Source organism: Aptenodytes forsteri, unplaced genomic scaffold (genome assembly GCF_000699145.1).
Source record: "Aptenodytes forsteri isolate BGI_AS27 unplaced genomic scaffold, ASM69914v1 Scaffold11, whole genome shotgun sequence".
NCBI classification, from domain to species: domain Eukaryota; kingdom Metazoa; phylum Chordata; class Aves; order Sphenisciformes; family Spheniscidae; genus Aptenodytes; species Aptenodytes forsteri.
This window is the reverse complement of record NW_008794155.1, coordinates 1,966,299-1,993,830: the sequence shown is the minus strand read 5'-3', so window position 1 is coordinate 1,993,830 and position 27,532 is coordinate 1,966,299. Positions and strand designations below refer to the sequence as shown.

General features: G+C 35.9%; 1 protein-coding gene across 1 annotated transcript in view; it reads right to left on the bottom strand.

Moving 5' to 3' along the window:
- Positions 1 to 27,532, bottom strand: part of LRP1B (LDL receptor related protein 1B) — a 676,318-nt gene that overhangs the window by 229,755 nt on the left and 419,031 nt on the right. Inside the window, exons 26-33 of the mRNA XM_019472156.1 lie at positions 24,990 to 25,187; positions 23,143 to 23,347; positions 19,307 to 19,471; positions 17,918 to 18,162; positions 7,438 to 7,569; positions 5,965 to 6,192; positions 2,364 to 2,538; positions 1,961 to 2,055 (exon numbers count right to left, since the gene is read on the bottom strand). Of these exons, the coding sequence (XP_019327701.1) occupies positions 1,961 to 2,055; positions 2,364 to 2,538; positions 5,965 to 6,192; positions 7,438 to 7,569; positions 17,918 to 18,162; positions 19,307 to 19,471; positions 23,143 to 23,347; positions 24,990 to 25,187 (1,443 nt within the window). The remainder of the gene's footprint in view (positions 1 to 1,960; positions 2,056 to 2,363; positions 2,539 to 5,964; positions 6,193 to 7,437; positions 7,570 to 17,917; positions 18,163 to 19,306; positions 19,472 to 23,142; positions 23,348 to 24,989; positions 25,188 to 27,532) is intronic.

Sequence of the window (27,532 nt, the reverse complement as noted above, 5' to 3'; positions counted from 1 at the left end):
ACTAGAGTTTAACTTATAGAGAAAGACAGTTTCTCAGCTAGAAATGAAATATTAAATTAAGATTTTAAGACTGGTACTCTCTGGCTCTTCAGCGGTGTTTTCTTGTTCTTCGCATGGGAATTTCTTATGCTAATGGTAAGAATAATTTAAACCATTAAAACAGACATTTTGCTTATATTTGAATTTAGAGTTTGATACCGGAAATTTAATACTTGTGTGACCTATAGCGTATCTGATCATTTTCCCTGACATGCAACAACAGAATCTGTTTTCATGTCCATCTTGACAATAAAACTGGGCCAAGATGTCTACCAATAAAAGTGTTTCAGCAATAGACAGTGCAAGCTTTATTTTCCCTTTACATACATACATATATCTACACTCTTTACATACTACATATTCTACACTTTACATACTTAGTGATTTAGCACACTTTCAGACTGCCAAGAAGAAGGGAAAAACAATTAAATCTCTATGGTCTCTCTATTATCCAATAGGTCTCATTATTATGCAATAAGAACCTTCAATCTGGAATATAACATTTTTCAAGTAATTCTTACCAGATCTCAAAGGTGTTAAAAATTAATCCAGTAGTACAGAAAGAAAACAAATTGTCTCACTTGCAGTTCTGTGGTCAAGTAAAAAACTTATGTCACAATCCTCATTCCTACAAGGCTTACAGGAATGTTCAACTGCATGAATACTCCATCTGATACCAGTGAGACTGTACATGTCCATGAAGAAAAACTTCACAAAACCCACATGGATTTGCACATGCAGCCTTTGACAGTACTGATATACTTACAGGGAAAAAAAAAAGGAGTACTTACCGTTCTACCACGTATTTGGTTCAGTGGCTTTACTGCTACTCAGAACAAACTCAATGACAGAAACCATAAGGACTGCAATTTAGGACCTTGTGACCTATGATCACAGGATATTCAGTGCAAAATGTTGCACACAGCCTTACTTCTTAATATTGTCGTAATATTATTAAATGTGTTTATGCTTCACCTTAAAATTAGTGGGTTTACCACGCTTTTTTCTCCAGATAAATAGAAAACTGTCTCTTCAGGTGGACAGATAGAAAATAAAATCAACAATAAAACAGTTACCAAATAATTTCTACAAAATTCTTTGAATTTAGGGTCTAAAATGCATGTCGTGTTGCTCTAATTTCAAAGCTGTTGAATTATTTAACTAATTCATTTTTGCTTCTGCTTGCTTAATGCATTCAGTTACGAAAACCCATAAATGCTTTAAAATGTAATCAGTTTATTCATGGGCCATTAACAAGGCAACAGCAATTGACGTAACCACTTTAACTCTCTAAAAACTGAAATTACAAAACGGAGGAGACTTGAACAAAAAAAAAAAAAAACAAACATATATATAGAGAAATTTTTTTTCAGAAAGTGCCATAATTTATGAGCAACTATATTAATTTTAAAATACTAAAACTGAGGTTAAGTCATTATATGAAACGTATGCTTCAACTGTTGCTCTTTTCTGTATGTGAAAAGTTAAGAGCCAAATTATCATTTGATCATGCAGTTGGGATACGGGTGAGGAAGGGTCTACATTTCCAGTCAAAGTATCCTCTCACATATATCCATAACTTATTAAAATTCTGTTCTCTATTTTTTTTTTTTTACACATGATCTAACGATTGAGAGATACAGATGGGTTCTCCTTCACCTTCAGACTACGCTACTGTAATCCTAGAAGTTAATAATACTATACTTAACCCACTACAGTAGATTTCACTTAGAATAGGCCAAAAATATCTTAAATTGTGAAACACAGAAGTATATCCGTGTTTTTCATGTCTTTATGCCTGTTCTTATCACTGTTATGTAGTATATGAAAAACATCATGGTATACTTAAAATAGTCTTTCAAGATAATGTCCATAATAAAGCACTATCAAATAAAAAAGAAACAGGAAAAAAGGTATTTACCAACAGGATCTTTTTGATTCTGAAAGAGTATTTTGCTGTTGCTGCCATCCATGTTTGCCATGTTAATTGTGTTACCATCCGTCCAGTAGAGCTTACTGAAGAAAATGAACAGATTTATAATGTTGCTTTGTGCATACAGTATTTTTAATGCATCAGTAGTGAAAACATTCTTAAGTTTAGAAGCAGGCAAAATATACAACTAATGATTACATGATTTAACCAACAGTACGCTCTGCTAGGGAAGCAGTACTCCGTTAAGAAATTCTCAGCAAAATCTTTCAAACGCATGCATTTACTTTAAGTTTGAAAGAAAACAGAATGAGCAAACTCAAAATCTGAACAAAGAAGAAATCTTCTGATGAGCTTTACCGTAGTTTATTTTTAAAAGCTACAGATATCTTACCCTTTTACTGGATGAACTGCAAGACACTGGGGTTTATCAATTCCATGGATGATTGAGGTTTTCAAGGAACCGTCTAAGTGTGCCACATTAATTTGTGTTTCATCAAATTCTGAGCTAATCCAATACAAATTACGTGATATCCAATCCACTGCAAGACCTCTGATACTCTGAATGTCTGCAAAAAGTGAAAGCAGTTGTTCTGTTGATTTTCTTTCTGGATTATCAGTCTTGGAGAAAAAAAAAACCCACAAATTCTTCTACAGTTTGTTAACAATATTGTGCAATTTTCTATTCAGATGTATTTATAAACTAGTTGCCAAGAATTAATAATCATTATTTTTCTTCTTGGGCCTGATACACTTGTAATAAGAACATGGAAAATGCAGTGAAGATTTGAGAAATCCTCCATAAATACTTCTTTAAAAATTAGCATAAAACCTATTGTCCAAAAATAACAATCACTGCTGAATTTTTGCAGTGTATTTTTCTACTTAATAAAGCATTTATTACTCAGTGCACTATTAAAAAGTGTGGTTTGTTGTGGGTTTTTTTAAGAGATGATGATGTAGAATGAGTTAGCCTCCACTAGGCAGTTCAACAATCATATTTAATAAACATAAATATTACTCATGACATAAGAGGAAGGTTCATATTTCTTTAGTTGTGACTTATACTTTACATATAGAACATTAAGTGGCTTTCTAAAAGAAAACTATGCTGAAGTTTAGAAGCCTACTTTTCCTTCTTTAGCACCAGGAAGGCTCACTGCAGAATATCTGAATTAAAACCACTGGTCTATAGCATAGTTCTATAGCACGTAAGTAGGTAAGTAGCTACATCACGGAAGAAGTTTTTTGGTTTTATTTCTGAAGACTTTGAAGACTCCAACTTACTCCCCTGCTTTCCTGGAAATGGCTAAACATCTGTCAGCCAATGGGAAAAGTGAATGAATTCTTTATTTTACTTTGCTTGTGCATGCAGCTTGTGCTTTTCCTGTTAAACTGTCTTTATCTCAACCCATGAGTTTTCTCACTTTTACCCTTCTGATTCTCTTCCCTATCCCACTGTAGGGAGTGAGCGAGTAGCTGTGTGGGTCCTTAGCTGCCTTCTGGGGTTAACCCACACCACCAGTATTATCTGCGGCAGCAAAACATGAGTAAGATATGATTAATTTGGTAGCTTCACAAGTGTCGTTGTATGTGATAGTCTTCCTATCAAGATATTGATTAAAAAAAAAGTTAATGTATGTTAATATCTGCCTTAAATACTGCTCAAGATCTAGATACCAACATGCTGTTCTGCCTTGGCATAGCAATGGTTCATACTGGCCAGCATCTTTGTAGACGAGGAAAGAGGCCAAGGGTGACTTAATATAGTTCGTAGTTTATACATTATCACTTTGTCAACTTAATGTGGTTACTTCCACTGACAGAATTACTATCATTGACAAACTAACATGGATGTGGCTGTGCACTGACTTGCATATACATAAGGTCAAACGACGATGGGGCATTAGGAAGTTTGCCAACTTTAGAGAATGCAACAAAGGACATCGAATACATAGCCCCGACCCATTTTAAACTGATTCCTTGCCTTTTTGTTTTTTTTTTTTTTTTTTTTTTTTGGTTGGAGGAACTAGAAAACAAGCATTTCATACTCTTAAAAAGATTAAAGTATGACTTTGACATCTTTGTGACATTGGCATAAGACTTCATGCAAAGAGAATCTCACTAGTATGTGCTTACAAAGCTTCTTATGTTCTTATAAGAAGTATAAAAATATAACTAAGGAAATGAGATCATTTACACATATTAAGTAGTCTTTACAATATTTGATGTCTCAGAACATCATAATTTTGCAAATTTTATATATAATAAGTTACATCTGGCACAAAAAATACCAAAACAACTCCAACACAAAAGCTACCATAATAAAAAGAATGTGAAAGAATGCTGATAAACAGAAACACTCACACATAGTATGTTTCTTTAAGTTTCATTAAGTTTCCTGACAAGTTTTGTGACTTTTCACTATATATTTTATGTAGTAAACAATGTTTTTGTTCTACTACCATTTAAAAAAACCAACAATTCTTTCTCTTTTGGGCACCTCAATTCCTGAGGTAAAGAAGAGCTCTAAGAGGCACTCTAAACCTTGTTCTCATTACTGGTACTGAAAAACATCTCCAATTGTTAATAAAGTCGTCTCTGAGATAGCAGGAGAAAAATAAAGATACCCACACAAAATAAACGAATTCATCAATCTACATAGTCAAGTGAGGATATTGCCATATTTGTCCAATGATTTCCCAAAATATGCTAATACAGAACAAATTTCTTCTAAAGCGATACCAGAGGCAGAGCTGTAATTTTCTGAAGTCCCCAAATAATCAACTAACGAAGTACTTTCATTTTTTTTTAATTTGTTCTCAAAATCGAAAAAGGTCTGATCTTACAGAAGTGATTTATTTCTTTTCTCCTCTTCCCCTTCAAACATACATTTAACAGTTGAGGAACCAGAGTTTGCAAAATTTGCCTCCAGATAGTCCCTGTCAGATATGTTTCCTATTTTCAAGCAGGTAGTTATATTACAAAATAGAAGAACACTATGTGCTGCCAGGAGAGGAACTGACAGTGGTTGCAAACAAACACACACACACACACCACTAGCAAGGACAACAAACAGTATCTTTAATATATTAAACTTTAATACCGGAGCTACTGACATAGGGTTGAAGCAATTGGGTATAGACTTTACAATCCATTAAGTTTCTGTACTCAAAAGTACAGAGCAAAATCGTTGGAACAATGGTGTTAGCTGCAGAAAAAAACTGCCAGTCATGATTTTCCACTTGCAATATTTTAAGTTTCCTTTTATTGCTGTAAGTAACCTACCTGTACTGAAAAAGCTCAATAAAAAGGAAATCCTGAATTGCAGTATTTTAAGTAACTGAAGCAGCAACAACAGAACAAACGTACACAGGATTCAAAGACACAGAATCAAAAGACTCCATTTCCTCATGGCATTCAAGTACTGCAAACAGCCTGATGGCAATCAGTTTGAACATGACACATGTTGCAAGACGGCAACAGGTAAATGCATAACAGCAGTATCACCAAAATTACCAAGCTACCATATCGTGTATCTCGCCGATGGTGCCAAAGCCGAAAGATCTACATGGACTGGAAATTAAAAATAGCTCTGATGGAGCTAATTTCTTCGCTAGGTCAGCACAGATAGCCAAAGGACATAGAAAATCCACATGAAATTCTTCAATGCAAAGCTATGTCAGGATGCTGTTATTTTTCTGATTTTCATCTTTATTCTTTCTACCTTCCCCAGAAGACACTACTTCCATTGTTTACTACACATTTCAATCTTGTATAAAAGCAATGTTACAATTATATCTCAATTTATATAAATAAAAATGAATTATGAATCAATAAAATGAACAAAATTGTGCTTTCTTATTGTTTAGATCAATTATCCAATACCAGTGAAAGGTATACCTAACAAGAACTTGCACACTCATACTTTAGCATACTTTTAACACACGTTTACCTATAATTAATTATTTTTACTTCAATGTTATGCTATTTACCTCTTGAAATAATGGTTTCTAAGCCAGTGCCATTAATGAAGGCACGCTTGATGGTCTGTGTTTTCACATCAGTCCAGTATAAGCGTTCCTCAACAGCATCAAAATCTATGACTGTCACATCATCAATGTCAGGAACAGTGAAGGCTGTGATGAAGTTGAAGTACGGGTTTTCTATGTCCACCCCTCTTATTTCTGAACGCCTTGCATAAAGAAGAAATTTCTTCCTTTCTGTAAGAAAAAAGGAAAACATTACTCCTCATCCTCTTCACGACACTGGTAACAGACGTCAAAGTCATTTATTTGAGATCACTTTACAAATGTGTAAATAAAGTTTATAGGAAATGATTTAGTATCTCCAGAAAACCTGCAGCCTAGTGATACTTGAGAAATAAAGTATGTTACAGAGCATAAAAATCACAGGAAAAATGCATTAATTCTGGACACTGGAGAAGAAGTTACTACACCACTAAATCAATATGGCCTTGTGCAAGTCTAAGGAAAAAAGGTTAAATGATATAAAAAAAACTTTACCCCACTTATCCCAATCAAAAAAAAATACTGTTTCATTTGCACATCATAACAGATATTAACATTTGGTATCTCGGGGGAACAGAGTATCACTGTAACAGGGAAGTTTTGCGAACAACAAAACTCAGGAGGAATTCCACAACGTGTAAGTAGTGAAAGGCAAACAGGTGGAAGATAAGAACACATCGATTGTTCTAATCTAGACATCCACTAATGAAAACAGGTGATACATTCAATGCAAAACAGAACTCTGTTTTTTTAATCTCAAAAATCTAAATTATTGGAGCAAAGGTCTGTGAATGAACAGTAGAGGTAACTTTTTTTCCCTGCAATATCCTTGATACGACAAAATATTTTTTTTGTATTTCCTAAACATTATTAATCAACACTGAAAAGATTACTCTTTTCAGTGTTGATTAATAATGTAGTACAAGGTTTTACAGATAATAGACACAATTATTTGACATTTTGAGGGCTTTTATAGCTTAAAAGTGTTCATTGTCATTTTTTATAAAACTCCCCTGCAAGGCTGCATGTCTAATACTTGCTCTTCATTTTATTTTCTTAATCCTTGAAAATGAACCTAAGACTTCTTTAGAAGAACAGGTAGAGATTTAAGCTATTAAGTACCTTGTTGTTATTCAGTGTACCCGACTCATCATTTTCTGATGACGCACTTCACAGTATAAATCTTTCTGTTTTGCAGAGATAAGTTTTACTAACATACCATACGCATAAGCAACAGAAAAAATGGCTGTGGTAATATCAAAGCTCCACACACCTCATATATTAGAATAAGTTATCAGTTCCCAAAAAGTAGATGTCCCTTTAACATATATCTTTAAGATGCACTGTAGAGATTGTTTTTAAGATTATGTATTTTAATTTGTATAGTTCAAAATTCTAAAATCAATACAATTGTCAGGCTTTGGGAGGAAAACTTACCGTAACATGTTTTCTTGTCTAAAGACAGTTTCATCAGATGTGGACAGGCACATGCAGCACTTCTGTTGTGATTGATCAGACACATGTGAGAACATGGACCTCTGCCCTCATTAGCAGCGCATGGATTGGAAGCTAAAATTGAATAATGAAATACACGAAATATAAAAACACCTTTTGGAACTGAGGTTTGTCAAACTAGCATAAGCTACACTGGTGAGAAAGTGGTGAAAATTCTGTTTGAAGACAAACCTGGCCTCATTGATTCACTGAGCTTGTACTCTAATCACTTTTTCTAGGCTAATAGTCAACTCTTGTCCAAGCATTTTTTTTTTTGTTAGTACAGCCACAAAGGTTATCATTGTAACTTCATGAAGCCACTGGATAAAATTTTCCCAGTGAGATATTAATTTTGCAGTCTATTTATAACATTTAAATGTGAAGAATTGTACACTCCTAACCAGGACATGCGGCATAAAGAAATTACACTCCTAACCAGGACATGCGGCATAAATATGATGGGTTAATATGATGAGGACCTGAACAACAAATTTCACTTTGTGAAGAGTCAAAGCTTAGATTATACAATGAATTTTGGCAAATTCAATGTTCCCTCTCAATTTGATCTACCTACTAGAATATTAGTTGGAAATCTAACACGCAAAGATAATATGATAAAAACATGCCAAAGTATTTCTACTTTTCTCAAAGGAAAACCTCTCCTAAGTGCAGCTTTTTTCAAGTAGCTTCTTACAGTTCACGGATTGAACAAGATGTGCTAAAATGGCTTTAAAGAGCAGAAAGAAAAGCTGACCGGAGAAAACTTCTTAGTCTTACAAAACCTGGAAACTATTTTTATTATCTTCATTCATTATTATACACACACAGTTCCAGAGCACTCCTGAAGAGGCGTTCCAAGCATAAACAGAAAGTAATGTTGAATTTTCCATTTACTAAAAAACCTTAGAAAATTAACAGTGATGAAAAGGGAAATGGGAATGACTGACTCATAAAGACAAACTTATAATTAACAAAATCAATTAGTTTATAATATATTCCTCCAACGCTGTGCTAGCCTGCAATATAAGTAATTAGATAACTAGAGAAATCTGATGTATGAATTTCTTCGCGAAATAAATTTAGCTCAAACTCAAGCACTAAAATTTGAAGACAAACTGAAGGTTTGCTTCATTGAACCATTTCTTTTTCACCAATGCGTGCTTCCTTAAATTTATCCACCAACTCCTGAATCCTTTAACTACTTACTTGTCTGACCGGTACTACAGGAAGAATGAAACTTTCAAAACCTTGGATAAACAGGTTAATGAAATTCTATCCAACATCTTCCATCATTCTATCAAAAAATCACAGGCTTTTACAGTTTTCTGTAAAGTCATCCCATTTGTCCCTTTCAAACACTGGCAGCACTGGAGGCCACTCAGCACTCTCCCAGCCTTCGCAGTTTCTCCTGCTATCCCAAGGTTTATTGAAAAGAAGCATCCCATATCCTCCCGGTCAGCTCTTCTAAACCTCTGACAAAAAGTCAGCTGGGCCAATAAGCTTAAAAATATTTATTCCTGGTTAATGAATTAGTATCATCTTTGACTGCTAATGGACTGTAAATACCTTATTATCCTTATTCAATGACTATTTTTGATTCTGGCTTTCCCCAAAATTACAATAGAGAAATGTTTAATTAATATCATCACTTTCCTTGTGACTGTAGTAACAATGTGAAAAAATCTGGGGTGATCTCTTTTAATAAGGTCACAACTTGGTGTGGAAGATAAAAAATGTGGAGCTGAGGAAAAGAGACTGAAGTTAAGAAGGTTCCAGGAGCCCTTCAGGATAAGAATCAATTATTAATGGACTATTAATATTAGTAAATATAAGTCATCTATCCCTATGAACTTCACATCAAAAATGAAACATAATTTAGGGTTTTGACAATATTGTGAAGGAGATCATAGAATCATTTTGGTCGTAAGGGATCTCAGGATCCTTGATCTAGTGGTTCAACCTGCATTTTTTGGCATTCTTAACACTGCTGCTGCAAGATTTAAAATTTAGTCATACATTCTGTAAAACAGCATTTCCTTTAATTTATTTGCCAATATAAAACAGTAATTTCAGTGGAACCTCAACCTCTTTATATGCATACAACCGCCGTGGCAAGGATCTACTTAGGGCCTAAGAATAATAATTCCTATCTTGTCTTCTGTGCAAGTAGTGCATTACGTTTTTCTCTACCAAAGTTGCTATTTGAGTATGGAATTCAAATAGAACATACAGAAGAAAAAATAAAAGGTGTGCTGGTTAATGGTCACGTTAAAGAAAGAGTTGTGGTTAAAGTGTGCTATGAGCATCAACAAAGAGGAGACAGTACAATTTGTGTACTATCTGCCCACATCACAGTTCCCTTCATATATCATGGAATACAAAATTGGTGGAAAAAGAAGTGTTATAAAGCAGACGCATTTGTTTCCACGTGCATGCACAATTGGAGGAGTAAACTACCATGATCTAAAAATTACTTATACCAGTACATATGTATATATTCCTTTCATATTCATACTGCTTTCACTGAATAACAGCTAAGCCGCTTTCACTGAATAACAGCTAAGCCCGTTCTTTACTTTCTAATAAAAACTAATTCTCTTGAAGGCAAATAGGTATGCTATTGCTTTGACTCTCAAAAATTTGGCTCTTTTATTTCCTTGTGCTAGTTTTAATACTTCCTTCTATTTCTATTGTGAGTAACCACATAACCATTCCTCATCCACCTTCGCCATGCCATTTATGATTTCACAGACTGCCATCTGTCTAGAAGCCTGTCTATAAGCTGTATTTCAAGAAGCATCAGCTTACCTGTCCTCATACAAAAACCTTTCCTATACTCCTGATCAGCCTGTCAAGCCTTCTCAGTATGTTTTATATGATCCGTATACAGCATCCAAGATATGGGAGTGATATGGATTTATACAGCATCACAGTTCACTATCTGTGGTTCTTTATTCCTTTCCTAATCATTTCCACCAATCTATTTTCCTTTTGATCACGGCAATCCACACAACTGGCATTTTCACCAACTGGCCAGCCTTTTGCATTATTTAATTGAGTTCCACTGCTGGTTTCTTGTCAATCTATTTCTCTTACAGTACTGTGCACAGATATACATATGTCACTCTCTGTCATCATATTTCTTCTTGACTGCTCTCTAAAACATTATTTAAACAAAATGTTTATTTTTCTTGACCAGTAACCCTTAAAAAAACCCTCATTATTTCACCAGTTGACAAATTAACAGTTACTCTGACAACCTCTGAATGTGCATTCACTATGGACCAACTTATCGTCCATATTAACTTCATATTGAACCTGTCCCTGCTTGGCATCAGATTTTAGCTTGGCAAAATTTTAATCTTACACTTTAATGGTGCGCGACATGATTAAGTTCTGCCTACACCTTCAAATATATGCACTACAGCAACACCAAAAGGATACTTTTAAATTTCTGGCAATCTATTCCCACTCATATATAAAACCAGTTATAGATCTAATCCTCTGCTCACTGTCAATACTTTCTGTAGTATTGCTTTTCATAGGGCCAAAGATCCTTCTGCTGTATCCGATTATATCTGATTATTTTAGCATTAATCTTTGGAATTTGCAACTTAGGACTCATCAGAGAATGCATTAGTTCTAAAACACATATTTGTTTCCTATATTCACTACTTCTGCTTCAGTTTTTAATCATTCACTTGAAGAATTAGTCAGTATACCATCTAACAAAAATTTACATATTCACCATGAAACAAAATAAACAAGAATATTATTAGCTCAAAGTTAGCGCAATTCTTCATGATACTGTATTGTATACGGTATGATAGCTTTATGGTAATTCTGGAGCTCTTGTTAATGAATCTCTCTGTTTCACACACCCCCCCCAGTGTACAGTTTGAGATGAAAGGGTACTGCAAAAAAACAAACAGAGAAAAATGTAATTAATGATATAAGTCCAAAGCTAAGAAGGGACTGCCTGGAATGACTGACCTTAAAAAAGCATACTGACATATTAGGCAGATAAGAAATGCAGATGTAAAAGAATAACAAATGTTGTAATGCTAAGGTATTACCACGTGGAAAGGCCAAAGCCAATAGTACTTTTAGGAGCAGGTGCTATGCTTTATAGAAAACTTAAAAAAATCAGAAATTTACTGTTAGAGTAAGTAACAAAAAAGCAGTAACAAAGTATAAAATTAAATCCAAGTGTGAAAAGCTACACAAGAGTTACGTGACAGAGTGACTGAGAAATAAAACTTCTAATAAAATTCAATACATATCTACTAATATACAAGGAAAAAAACAACCTCAAGTTACATACACGAGGATGAGCACTGAAATAGCATCCATACCTAAAAGATCCTTTTCTGAAGCAACAGATTATATTTATACTTATGAAATGGCTGTCCAATACCCCTCTCATTACAAGAGCTAGGACACGCTGAACAGAATTATCAAGTATTAGGGTCAAAACAAGCAAGATGAGGTCCTCTCTCACACAGTGCGTAGTTACGCACCAGAGCCATCTGCCCAAAAAGTTGTAGACATCAAGAGTTTGTGTAAGTTCAAAAGTCAGCTTGAAAAGTTCATGCAAGAGGAATCAGTCAAAGGCTTTAAAGCCTTTGAAGCACAGATACCATCTGAGGTTCAAAAATCACCGAGTTGCAGGTTACTGGAAGCTGACAGGCTACACGGGAGGAGCATGGCTGTTCTCTTCCCCAGGCGCATACTTTCCTGTAGGCACTGATCAGCCATTGTCAAAGACGGGATGCTGAGTTAAGACAAAGGTAAGAAAGACTGCTTTTATAATTCCTAAAACAAAAATGGAACTTTCACAAGGCACAAAGGAATCCAATTTAAAGTTCAGAAAGATTGTATATATTTTGCATGATACATATACCAATCTTCCTGCTGGTTTTGAAATAAAAAGAATGTACACAAAAAGGTTATGATAAAATCTCAAACTAATAAAATTTTTAAAATCCCTCCAAAATAAAATAGCCAAAACTTTGTTCATGTGCATCTTAAGCTACATTTCTGTAAAAAGTTATTTATTTTAAACAGCAATCCAGGCCTTAACAGAATACTGTAACAAAACAGCGCTATGAAGTTAAATGTTTTTCATGTTTTAATTACAAAAGAGCCTGGTGGTACCAATACACTTTATATTCAGCAGTTATTATACTGCTTGTCCTGATTTTTAGGCTATAAAAATTCAATCTGCAAAAAGAAAAAGAATGTCATGGGCATGTTTTTCTTTTAAATTCAAAGTACTACCCTTGAGAAATGCAAAAAACTGGGGAATGTGTTAGGCAAGTTGTGATCTTTCCAATGCACTATATTTACTCCTCTCATCACTGTCCTCCGTAGTATACCTCATGGTACAAGTACCACTTCTTGTGCCTAAAACGGAAGACCTTGTTCTTTGCAGCAAGTAGATTTTTAAAATATAATGGTAGTTGAGAAAATATTCTTCCCAGAAAACCTGTGTTTGCTATGTTAATAGCATTCCTGACACACAGCTTTGGTTCTGTAAAGATGAGTAGGTCTCAAACTGATATTCCTGAGATGTGACATCATTCTGCATTAGATCATGAAGCCTTCCACAATCCCCTGCGGTTTACTAACAGATGAACCTATCATCCGTACAAACATCTTGCTGTAACTTCACTACCTTAAATTAGCATCTGTCCTAGATTAACTGAAATAAAGTTGCTTTGGGCTACAGGAATTTATTTAGCTCTGCTCTACTTTATTTCAGTCAAAATAAGTTGCATGAAGTATTTTAAAAGCTAATAACCTTTCAACTACACAGGTGACCCAGATATATACCTATGGAGCTGAGAATACAAAATGTTTGTCCTTCAGTGCTGTTTTTATACTGACATTTTGCAGTGTAAATCTACTGTTAATTTTATCTCGGGATTCTAAACTGCATGCTATCTTGTTTCATTTATTGCAAAATTGCTACAAATTCAAAAGAAAAATTAAGAAGTAATCACATAGTATCACCGTTTTTCTCTAGCTCCGATAAAGCTAGGTACTGGAGATATGTAGAAAGAAATTGCTTCCATTGAAAGAGAATAGCTTAGAGCAAACCCAGAAGGCCAATCATAAATCGGAACCTCGTGTTTTCGACATCATAAAATAAAAGCTGCAATTACACAACTTGGTATTTGAACTTCTTGATTCTGGCAAATAACTGCTGAAAACTCGTCTACGGCTTATACCTTGCCTTGAGGCCAAGGTATCTATGACTATGGAATACTGACGGATGTCTCCCTAGGCTATAGTCTCTCTCTAAAGACGTTGCCTGGCCCCAGTCCAAACAGAAAATAGTTGGTTTTTTTCTGACAGCAAGAAATGGCTAATGGGAACCCTACTGCTACTGTGAAAACACCAAATAAAGAACACAGTTCCTCAAATCCCAAAGTTTGGGAAGTGACTAATTATAAAAAATAGCAAAAACCATTACTTGAAAGGGGTGTGCAGAGATGCATATTTACTCCACCCGTATTTTAAGATCCTGGGCATACATACTCTTTTGTCCAGAAGTCGGGCAGCTTTGTTAGAACAGTACCCTGGCCTAAAAAGTAAATTCTTATTTACTTATTTCAAAAAGTAATAAAGCCCAAGGAACTTCACATCCACTGAAAACAGTAACATTCTTCTTTAATGCAAGTTCATTATTATTTTAAAATAAAACCATCAAAAAAATGTATCCTGGCAGCATATGTCACACATTGCAAGGTAGATTAGGAGCTGTTCACTGCGAGTCCTTATCACAGTTGTCATCATGCTTAGACTCACGAACTAACAGTGAGTTGTATTCATTGCTCTCCTTTTTTCAATGCATGCTATTAGAGAGCATTCTTCAAATCTTTTGACAACTAGTGCGCAGGGAGAATTTTACTTGCTGGTACTCATTTACATTAGAGCTATATCCATAGTCTTCTAGGTATAACTAATGCAGAACTGGGTTCTAAGACATTTACAGAGCCATACAAAAGTGTCAGGATTTAATGTTTTCAAATAAAGATTGCTCAGAACCTACTAACATAAAAGTCTGAATAGCTTACCGAGCACTACAAACCCTGGGTGAGAAGAGAAACAAAGTATCATTTCTCAATACTAAAAAAATCAAGTATACGTGATACGAGTTTTAAAGTAGTTTCTACTACCGTCAACTTTTTGGCAAAAGAGTTGAAATTTATCCAGAGATCATGGAACGTTCTATGACTAATTGGTGGTCATCCTCCAGTAGTATTTTTTACTTTCCTATATTTACATACAAATTAAGTCACTGTCCTTTGTTATATCTCACAATAAAAACACATATTCAATTCTTTTGTCAGCATCGGTATTTTCCAGGGCACATCCCAAGAGCTTCTATAGCTAGAAGATGTATCCTGTAACAACAGAACTTAATTTACTAATAGATAATGCACCTGGTGGTACCTCAAGCATGTCAGAATGTAATGTTGAACTCAAACCTATAAAAATAAGGGGAAAATGTACATATGCATTTGCATATGTGAAGTACATATATGTAAAATGTATTTGTTTAAGTATTTATTCACATATTAACTATGCATTACTATAGATGTGATATCTATAAAACACGTATTATTCACACCGTAGGTAATAGGTATCCTTAAGCCCATTTACACTAAATAACCTACAGAAAGTCAAAGACAGGTGATGGAGAATTAGAGACGGTGAAGTTACTAGGAAAGAATGAACAGCTTATGGGAGATAGGAGACAATAAGACCCCTGCAGAAGAATAGTTGCTGGAGTAAACTTAAACATATGTATAAAATCAGTAAGAGGGCAAGTCACCTCATTCATTAATCATGACTTGTTCTGTTCTGGATGATCTGTTTTGTTGTTTACAAATAACCTGTGAGTTATTGATATAAAAATATAAAAAAAGCCTACAGAGACTTAATTCTTCCCTCTGATGGCTGATACAACTAATAGATTTGCTACACGTGTATAACAAAGCTACATTGAAGAATTGGACTATCTTGAGAAAGCTGGCATTTCAGCTGCGGTTGAGAGGTTCTGAGCTCTGTTCTCTTTTTGATCAATACTCTAATGTATCTCTTTCCAAGAATGGGTTTTGAAATTGTCAGCAATATTATAATGTCTTCCTGTCCTATATTTGGGTTTGTAACTTTAAATTTATTTTAAACATCAACGTAGCTACAGTTGTATCGAAAAATATCACCTTATTTAGTTTTTCATTTTACATGGGCATCCACTGAGAGAACTGATCTGCAAGTATCCTTCCAACAAAATAACTGAGGAAGTTTAATCGTGACCATTTTCTCCTGCTCAGCATCCTATCACATCCTTTCATTACTACTTCAGCTAACCACCTCATCCACATTATTTCACATAGAATAAAGTCAAGCATCTGATCCAGAAGTCCAAAGACTCCTAGTAAATGACTATGTAACAACACTTTCCAAGTATTTGCATTAACATTTATGATTCCCAAGTCAGGGATACAGGGACTTTGAAAAGCTCAATGTTTGAAAAGTCAGAGAAGGAGGAACTATAAAGCCCAATTAAAATTCTCTTTTTTATGATGTTAGAAGTAGAGATAACTGTTAGGAAGAAGAAGAATATTGCCAGTTGTCAGCACCGTACTAAGTATCTTGGATTCACCTATCCTCAATTTGACAGCAGTTGGGGAAAAAAGGAAGTATGAGGGAAGGCAGGAAGATGTGTTTGGACGAGTAGCAGATAGTGCTACCAACAGGTAGGTATCAGGATGAAAACACAGCAAAATGTGCCAAGTCCCTCTATAATTGATTTGGATTTAATTATTGCTTATGGTATTAGCAACATGCTTAGGTACAGTCTATATATTGCCATAACTGAAGCCAGAAAAATTAGAGTGGAAAGTATATTTACACCAGTTAAATAAAGTATCTGTATTTGTAATCCTCATAATCCTCAGAGAAGTAATAAATACAGTTATACTCTAGAAAAATACTAGATGTGCAACTAATGGGCTACTCTGTGATTTCTTTCTTGGTCCTCATGAACCTTCACGTGTACGGCCACTGAAGCCAATAACTTAAATTTCTTGACTAAATATTTACCATCTGAATGAGAGATTCACTATTCAGTGATAAAACCATTTGACGCTTCAGCTGAAATTAAATCATTAGCCTTTTTACCTATGCGACATTTACCTATGTAAATCTGTCTCAAGGAGCTAAGTTTTAGCAGGTTCCTGCATTTTTCATTAGGAATTAAATATTCAATTTAATTAAACCAGATAGATAAAATCTGGTCAGTTTTCATCTTCCAGATTCATACAGTTTTATCTTAAGTTATAGTAGCTGAAGATTACTAAATACACAACTACTCTTGGACTATCTATTTAACGACAAAGCCTATGCCCTTACCATAATTATATAGCAGTGCTCTGGTATAAATGGATGTTATACTATAAAAGCTGATATAAAATTGAAATGGAAATATATACACATGAAGAGGTAAGCTTCAAACAGATGAAAATCGGACATTAAAGTTACAAAATAATGTATCAAGAAATGATTAAAGAATTTCCCATTATTTAATTAATGCATATACTGTGAACTTCCTTTCAGTTTTGATTGTTATCCACACCAAAAATACGTTTTGATGCTTCTTGAAGTTTTAAACTCCAAACTCATGCCTCCAGCAGGTTAAGTTCATTCTCCCATGAAAGACATACTGTATTAATTTGAAATTGAAAACTGCAGATGTTATTTTAAAATAAGAGCTGTTAGGTGACTAGGATACGCTTTGGAAAAGCGTCAGTTTATAGACAACACCCAATTGAGGCTATTTAGGTAGAAAAGTAGTGGTCTGCAGCGGTGGAATCTAAATTATGCAGTCCTAAGAGTGAACAAGAAGACTGAGAAGAAAATAGAGACAGACAAGTGAATGAGTAAATTAAGGCAAATTATAGCACAAAGTGAATATTTACAACACAATTTATAGCACAAAGTGAATATTTACAACTAACAACTGTATACACAGTTTATTTCACAGAAAAGTTCATCTTCCTCTGGAGAGAAGCAAGAGAAAGACAGCTAACGTTGTTATGTTTACTTCTGTCAGACTAGTTACTCCACTTAACAAAATAAGCTGGAAGCCTTTTAAATAAATGTGGTTCTGCGCTATATTTGTAACAGATCAAGAACAAGAGTCCAAATGGGCAATATTCACAAACACTGATCCCATGAAGCTTCTGGTTCGAATAAAGATTCTATTACCACCCAAGGAACACTAGTGCTGAATACGACATTTAGTTAAGAATTGTCAGTTCAAGACAAATTCATATACAGATATTTGTATATAAAAATAATACTTCCCCCCCACCCAGGAATAATAATTAATTATTCTATAAATAGTCACCTTGTGGTTGACGACTTGGATGATATATCTGAAGATCAAAAGGCTGAGCACTTGTTTTTTGTATTACACTGACATTTTGGCCAGTCCATTTATTGGCTTTTGCAAGTGTATTGGTCCGCCAATCTGTCCAATATACTTCACTCCCATACAAAGAAACAGCAAAAGGGTGAGAAAGATATTCATGACCCCGTATAATCTCTATCCTGCCGGTTCCATCATATAAGGCAGAATAAATGGCATCCGATCTACAAGATAACGCCAAATTTAAGATTACATAAAAATAAAATAAAAATCACACAACCATTATGACATTGGTGCAAAATGTTTAAAAACGTTACTCTTACATACTGGTAAGACGAAAGAATGTTTACAGCGCAGTCATTAACTTCAGAGATGATTTAGTTCACATTACTAATTTAACTAGGGATATGAAATACTGGTTTGCTTGTATACTGTTTTTAAATTCAAATTTACCTCCACGCTGTGAAAATACAGCAGGAAAATCAGTTTCCATTCAGAGGAACTTATGGAAAAAATAATGAAATAGCTTGGGTCTTCCATGTGTAAGTGTCAAGGAGGACAAATGGGCGACTGCTCTCTAAAGCACAGGGAGCCAGGAGCCATGGGTGATACCACAGCTGGCAGGGCAGAGGCTTCACTGTGCAGGGCCACATCCCACCACCCTCGAGAGAGGTGAGCATGTGTCCTGGTTTCAGCTGGGATAGAGTTAATTTCCTTCCTAGTAGCTGGTACAGTGCTGTGGTTTGGATTTAGGATGAGAATAATGTTGATAACACACTGATGTTTTAGCTGTTGCTAAGCAGTGCTTACACTAGTCAAGGACTTTTCAGCTTCCCATGCCCTGCCAGCAAGAGCCTGGGAGGGGGCACAGCCAGGACAGCTGACCCAAACTGGCCAAAGGGACATTCCATACCATATGACATCATGCTCAGTATATAAACTGGGGGGAGTTGGCCAGGGGAGGGGTGACCGCTGCTCGGGAACTGTCTGGGCATCAGTCGGTGGGTGGTGAGCGATTGCATCGTGCGTCACTTGCTTTGTATATTCAGTGGTGTCAGGCAGGCAGGGGCCGAGCTCCAGGGCTGGGCTGAAATAGGCTCCTGGGACCATGGGCAGGACGTGTGGAAGGAGGTCCCTGAGAAGCCTGGTAAGGGCCATTAAGGTCTGCTGGTACAGACCATGAAGACCATGCAGAAATTATGTAGAACAGTAACGCAATTAAAGGCAAGCACATACTGTACATTTGCACAGAAGACTCTTTATGTACCTAATGTACATAACTACATTCCACTTACAATGTAGTTCATATTTTTGTATGCAAGAATAAGGATTTATAAACAGATACTAAAAATACTGTTATCACTTTACCTGGCATCTGTCCATACTATTCTTTTTTCAAAGTGATCTACGGTAAGGCCATTAGGCCAGGCTCCAGTATCCATATCTTTATAGATGATCTTTCTTTCCGCTCCGCTCATGGAAGCGGATTCAATGCGAGGAAAATTTGCATCCCAGTCTGTCCAAAACAGAATTCTGGTGAGAGGAAAAGGAAGAGAAAAGAGATAGAAGAAAACATTAAGGCATGCAGAATAATTTCAAATGGTTCAATATGACAATAGTTGGGAAAAAAGTTCAAACGCTCACATGTTTTAAATGAAAGGAATAAACATAGATGAATATGGGCAACTATATAAATTTCTTCAAGTAATAGGGTAACATGGAGGTAATATTTCATTATTAGTGTTAGAGCAATCATGAAACTCAAGCAGTTTTCTAAAAACTAGAAGTTTAATAGCGTTCCCTTTTTCATGTCCATTAATACAAGTAACAGCTTGTCTTGTCTTCCTTCTATAATTAGAAACCCAGCTCATTAAAGAAAATTATAATGAGAGACTTTGAAAGCAATGCACAGATGAGGAGGATGGGGAGGGAAGAAAGCGAAGAGGTGGCAGGTATTAAGGAACATGATAAATTAGAGATTTCCATTTATTAATAAGAGTGTTCCAATGAAGACCCCTAGATTTTGGTATGTCACTAACGAATTTTATGCAGATTAGTCTCGCTAAGAAAACTGAAAAGATCTGTTGTATGGTAGGCTCTCTCAGTTATGTACTATCTCCGATTTTTTTCCAATAAGGAGAGCTTTCACCTGTATAACCAAAGAACTTTCTTGTTAAGTAACAGAAGCAGTGTCACCAAAAGGCCAAAAATACACTCTAACTGTTCTTAGCTTATCAAGTTTTCAACAACACACAATTTTTTTTTAATTTGTTAAAGGAAAAGAATACCTTTGATATGAAAACTTCTAATTAGTTGTAAAGAGCTAATTGTAACGAAACTTTTGACAAGTAACATCAGACAGCTTCAGTCCTGAACATATATTCTAGTAAGGCCTCTCCATTTAGTGCCTGCGAACAGTAGTAGGCGCTACATTTAAATAATAAGGGATAAGGGTATAAAAAGGCCTGTCTGCCCACCAAACTCCATTTCTAACTCTCTCCCTGGGTGAGGGTCCCTGCTCTGTGTCCACGCTGCGTGTACAGACTGGGTGCAGGCGGCCGAAGCCGGACGACAGCTCACAGGGCCTGTACGTCTGGGGTGCCGGCAACTGGAGCGAGCGAGGGTGTGCCTGTCAGTGTGCGATCGCTGGCGAAGGTGAAGCCCGACTGGTGAGTGGGTTAAATGGATGGCAGCCAGATGTTTGCGTGCGTCTCTGGGAGCGAGGCACCTGGGGGAGTTGGCTACTCCAAGGAGCAGGGGGGGCCAGGCTAACTGGCAGAGAGAACCTCAGTGAGGTCTGGGGCCTGACTGAGAGACGCTCACGTGTGTGTGTGTGGCAGCGGGGGACAGCGGGGATCCAGGGCCAGCTACTGGGTGGGACTGGGGGCCTATGCCCAGCTACGGCCATGTGTGTGATGGGTCCTCACCAGCAACTGGTGTGGGGCTGCAGCCTCGGGGCCTCACACGTCCCGGAGCCAGCAGCTGGGCAGCCGAGCGATCCCAGGGCCAGCCGACGGGTAGACGGACTGTCTATACCCAGCTACCGGAGGAATCCACATTACACATACATATATGTTTCCCACTAAAAGACCTTCATCCTTAACAGCCAGAGAGGTTAACAGGATGAGACCATTGGTGCTGTTTGTCTCAGTGCTGAGAGTTTCTGCCTGCGTAGACCTTTGTGACCGGTCATGTGCGTATGTATATAAATTTATGTATGTTGTGTATGTGCATCTGTGTGTGTGTGGACTGGGAATATATGCTCAGCCTCACTGCAGGTCGGAATCAAAGGCATGGGGCTATGGCAGCCTCGCCTCCATTGGGATACAGGATTTGTGCAATCCTAACACAACCATCTACTTTGAAACATCAGTGTTTGTTTATTCGTATTTATTTGTGAAAAGATTGAAGAGCTGTTCCCATCTGCGTTCAAAGATTTTACTCTTTCCTCACTTTTAACAAAACATAGCATTCAATTACTTCTACCTTTTCAAAAGGCAGATTAAGCCTTCAGTTTCAGGAAGATTGGTGATTTGATTATTTATTTTTCCTCCCAACCATTTAATTTGAACAACTTATCTGCCAATTCTTCTGCCAGCAGGATGCCTCTTTTTAAAGACCTCTATAGATAAGTGATGCACTCTGTAAATAAGCTTTCTAGCATCTGAATTGAGAGGGCAGGGTCCTTAATCATTAAAGCATGTACTTCCTAATTCGGAATTTTAGGTCCCAGAGGGACCTGAGGTCCCAGAATCCGGGACCTTTATCTACTTTTATTTTTACGTCCACAGCAGTGTTTCTGAAATAAATATTCAGTGAAGACACGTGATAGATCATAGCAGGTTCCTAAAGAAAATTAAATATGATGATTCTGCAAACTCATTGTAATTTATGTTATCTTTGGCCACATTTAATTTGCAGTGCTTTTTTTGTTTTTGTTTTTTTTTTTTTTCCTCTCTGAAAGAATAATTATTATGAGAAGGGGCTGTAGCTATTGACCATTACCTTCTGGTCACCCTAAGAGGATCCAGCTACACACAATATGGGGTAATGAGGTTTCTGGAATGACAGTGTAATTTCATATAGCCTCAAAACACTGCTCTAACTCCAAGAATCGTAAAGTTTTTGTAGTAGTAGACTGAATTTCAATAAAGAATCAGAACTGACACCTAGCTCAACAGGGAGTTAAGGGTTCCATGAACGGTTTTACTTCCCTTCCACTACTTAAGTCTATTGACTTAAATTTTAATATAAATGGTGTGTATGGGTCATTTTTGCTCTGCCAAAAAAAATGAGGCTAATTTTAAAAGGATGCAAAAATATCCTAAGTTAGTGTTTTAAAGATTTTTTTAAGATAGTGTTTAAGATTTTAAAATGGAATTGTGAAATACATTTATATGTTTGATGATTGCTAAAATTACACTTTATGGGAAAACAGTTTTTATTGTGTTAGCATATTACCAAAATCAGGCAATATTTTAATTTAAGCACACTTTTTTTTAAACACCCAATTTTGGCCTGTTTTAATTAATATTTTGTTTGATATTATGAAAACATTCTAATATTTATTGGAAACATTTAATTATGACAGGCATTAAATAAAATACATCTTTGTGGTAGTAGGCTGAATCTGCTACACTCAGTTGCCTACGGTTAATAATATTCCAGTTTATAGAATATCCCTTATGAACAGATAGAAAAATACTGATAGAAGTTGGCAAGCATTATCTCCACTTTAAAGATGGAGAACCAAACACAAAAGGTGGGATTTACACCTCACTCAACTTTTAGTCTTCCAGTAACATCTAAGCTATACTTTTAGAGTCCCACCAAAAAATAAGTCTCTAAGTGAGACGAATCACCTTGCAATACCTAAATCTATCCATTAACCACACAGGAAGGTTAGACCAAAGGCTTCAGTTACTATCATCCATATTAAAAAATTAAATTAAACAATCACATAGCAAGGGAAGTAATTTGCCAACAAATAGACCCCTGTATCTCCCGACTTACCTTTTCTTAACCCTTTGCATTGGGGCAAAACATGCTAATAACGGACTTCACTCAAAATATACTTTCAAGAAGTATTAAAGACAAATTAGGAACTATAACTCACAGCAAAAAAGGAAATCAAATAATCTCACATTTAAACTTCTATCTTTAAAATACTTTGCAACATGAAAAAGTAAACTTTTTCTAATTACCCGTATCTGGGATCCAAAGCAATAGCCCTTGGATGTTCCATAGCTCCTGCTATTAACGTTGTTCTCAAAGTACCATCTAGTTTTGCTACTTCAATTTGGTCCAAATTGCTGTCTATCCAGTATATGTTTCCTGCAATCCAGTCTACAGTAAGACCTTCAGGTGTGGCCAGGCCATGTTGTACTACCACCTCAATGGCACTAACACCTTAAAAAAAAAAGAAAGGGGGGTGGGGGGAAAGAGAGAGAGACTCTTAAAGAACTACTATAGAGTCTGATATAGTGAACACGGACATACCAGTCTATCATATGCTCTTGGATTGAATTCTTGATTAATCTGATGGATGATAACACTTTGTTCCACGTGACATTTTTTCTTTACAAATGCGATAGACTGCTGTAAATAAGCACACTTTTGGCAATATACAAATAAACTTCATTCCACAGTAATAGAAATTTTTAGTTCTCTGATGCTTTAGAAAGTAAAGCTCTGAAACATTCAGTAAAGGTCAGAGATCATATGCAGAGTAACACAGGAGACGTGCATGTGCCCTATTACCAGGGACCTCTTTTGCAGCATCTATGAAGGATGTGCTCATGCTTCACCTCCCGGTGACTAGACATACTAGACAAAACTCATGCAGCTCTATTTCAGTTCTTTCTCAATCAGAAAAAGAGAAAACAAACATTGTGATGAAGACAGAAATGGCAGGGAGAACTCTGTTTGGACTACACATTTTGAAAAGCTCTACAATAAATAGCCTTACTTTGTTCCTTCGAATTCACATGCACAATTCATACTGTCACTGTCTACTAACAGCTCTTCCCTACCAAATACTTCCTCTGGAGGGTCTCAAAATTTTTCACACAAACTGTGACTACAGAAGCACTCTGTTAGCCCTCAGGACTTCCAGGAAGGCACAGTGCTTTTTGCAGATGCAAGTCAGTTCTTGACAGCTGCAAGACTGAGGGAGTAATTTTTTAATTTTTTTTTTAAATAGAGCGCAGAAATCACTTGGGTTTTGGTATAGTGTGATTATAATACAGCGTGACGACAACAGACTACCTTACTGGTTTTATACAAACACCACAATCATTAATGAAAAGTAGCAAGTCTTTGGCTGTCTTTACATACTTAGCAGTCTAGGATATTTCTTTCCTGGTCTGGATCTGTGGATATAAAAATACCCACAAATACCATCTACTATGGAGAAGAAAAAAAAACAACCCCAAACCAAAAAACAAACGTGTCAGAGAACGTACACACGAATGCATACATGAACTTTTTCAAAAGCAAGTTAAACATACTTATGCCTGTTAGCTCATGCAGGAATGAAAGCACCTGAATATACACTTCAACAGAGAATATTTTGTAAAAACACCTTTGTATATATTATGAGATTATATTGAGTTATAGGTCATAATTATGTCATCAGGGCAAAGAACAAGTCTTTCTGAATGCTATAAAATTATGAAGCCAAACCTTTCACCTAGTGAGAGCAGATAATTTATCAGGTGTCTGATAAATTCTTATACTTTTTTAATAAGGTGAAGGTAAATTAGAAAAAATGAAAAAATCAATATTGCACTCATTGGAACAGGAAGAAATATCAGCCCTTTGCGTTTGCCATTTTCTTCCTCCTATAGCCTATTGCAAGAGGAAACTTTTATAACAAAAAGTATTTTTCTAGCTCTACATCAAGTACAATCTAGATATACAACTTTTTAAAGGCAGAATGCCATCATAAATTCTGTTTCTGTGAATGGTAGCTCAGTTACAATTTATCAGGTCTAACACCCTGTAACTGCAGTTGTTCTTACTGTTAAGAAATTAAAGATTAAATTCATACCTCCAGTATCAGAGAGCTTGCCTCTGTAAATTTTGTCCTCTACCACATCTGTCCAGTACAGTAAACTCTGACTGAAATGAAAATCAAGTGCTATTGTATTTCTTAAACCAGGAACTAAGAGGCTGTAGTCACGTTTGTGAAGATCAATTTTTCTGATCTCGTGTCGAATAGAAAAAATTATGAAAGCCTCAAATGGATCTGGAAGCAGAAGATTATATATTTCAAAAGAATAATAAAGAAGATACTGTTACATATTGATATAAATGACAAGTGGAATAAGAAGAACAGAATACTTTATCAGGAGAAACAAATGATTAAAACAATTCATCTTCTGATAAATCTTTCAAATACATTTTTAGTCCCACAGACTTCTCACTTCTCCCTTCTAGCATTATCTTTGATCACAACTAGAGATATTAAACATTAAATTCCTGAATATCAAACTCAACTATCGAACCGTGTTTTGTAGCTTTACCACAAGGAGTCCATAATTAGAGGTTTAAAAATTGCATGTTATCAAAATTGAAATCTGTCTTCTCAAAAGTTTCAGAAAAATTAATCCATTAAATTATACGTTGTTTCAAATGCCAGTTAGTTGAAACAATTTACTAAAATATATATAATGTACCTTTTGAATATATATAATGTAACTTGTGTTTTCAATTGAAGTGCTTAAAAAAACCCCTCAATGCCAGTTAGTTGAAACAATTTACTAAAATATATATAATGTACCTTTTGAATATATATAATGTAACTTGTGTTTTCAATTGAAGTGCTTAAAAAAACCCCTCAGCCCAAACTACCAAGAGAAAATGAACATTTTATATGCTTATTGATACACCCCGTAACAAATCCAACCACCACTCAAATCCCCCCACCACTAAAGTTCTCCTTCCTTTGTTATTCAATTAATGCTAGATTATTTGTGCCTGTGAGCTTATATCAAATTATTAAGAAATATCTGTAAACGCTCTCTGCATAGGTCAACTATACAATAAAATTGTTTTTTTTATTATAGTTCTTACATATTTTAGATTAGGAAAAGTTTTTCAAACAAGTAGCTGTGTTAATAAAACAAACAAGAAAGACAAAAATTGGATTCTGTAAACTGTTGAATCAACTTGGTATATCCACTTTAATAAAGTAAGTTTTTCACACCAATCCTTTTCTGCTCTTGAACTACTTGTTCATAATCTGGCTTGGACTTTCCATATGATCCTCCTATTTGTTAAAGCAATTAACGACTTTCTGCAAAGGCAATTTTTCAAAGCTCTGCAGTAGTTAAATAATTTAATGAAGAACAGGATCACTGAATTAGTAGCTATTTCACAAGTACCAGTTATCTGAACCTGAGAAACACTTTAATGGCACTTCCTAATTTCTGATAAATTGGTAGCTACTATGCAGGACACCACAGACTACTGACACTGCTTATTAGGCAACTCCAGTGCATAAAAACACATATGATGGACATCACCAGTAGCTCCTTTTATGTTTCTCAGTAATTAACACCACAATGGAGAAAAAGAAACCTAATAAATCTGGGCTATGTTGGATGGGGTTTTTTTCATTCAAAGTAGAGGAAGTCTAGCTTAAGCTACGTAACCTACGGTGCAATTTATCAAGTACACTGATGAAAAGGATTAGAGTTCAATGGGATCTTGACAAATTTAAGGTACAGGACTTAAGATTGTAAATCAACAATGAGAAATGGGTAGGAAAATATGTGTAGGCAAAGTAACACCATTTTGTTTATTTGGACATTTTGGTTTAAATGAGCAGGTCACATGCTTTTTTCCCCCCCTCTTTCTTACCCTTCCCGTAACAATGCAAAGATGTAAATTCAGATCCTTGGTTATTGTGGCTGACATACAGTCAAGTCATAGACGTGATACTACACAAAACAAAAGGATGATTGATATTGCGACAAACGAGGCACTGCATTGCAGTGCAAAATTTCTCTGGAAAGAATTCAGAAAGCAGACAGAAACTAGTTTTATATAGGTTCCTCTATGATAAGGCTATTTAAACACAGCCAAATGGATAGCAGTAATTATTGCCTGGATGGTGAGTTGTGAGCCAGAGTCCAGCCACCACACTGCTTTACATAATGTAGCAATCAATCACCGTAGCCTGGATGACTGGATGTGGTGGGATGACCCCGGCTGGACGCCAGGTGCCCACCAAAGCCGCTCTGTCACTGCCCTCCTCAGCTGGACAGAGGAGAGAAATATAACGAAAGGCTCGTGGGTCAAGATAAGGACAGGGAGAGATCACTCACCAATTACTGTCACAGGCAAACCAGACTCGACTTGGGGAAATTAACTTAATTTATTACCAATCTAATCAGAGTAGGATCATGAGAAATAAAACCAAACCTTAAAACACCTTCCCCCCACCCCTCCCTTCTTCCCAGGCTTAACTTCACTCCCAATTTTCTCTACCTCCCCACAAGCAGCAAAGGGAACAGGGGTTGCAGTCAGTCCACCACACATTGTCTCTGCCACTCCTTCCTCCTCACGCTCTTCCCCTGCTCCAGTGTA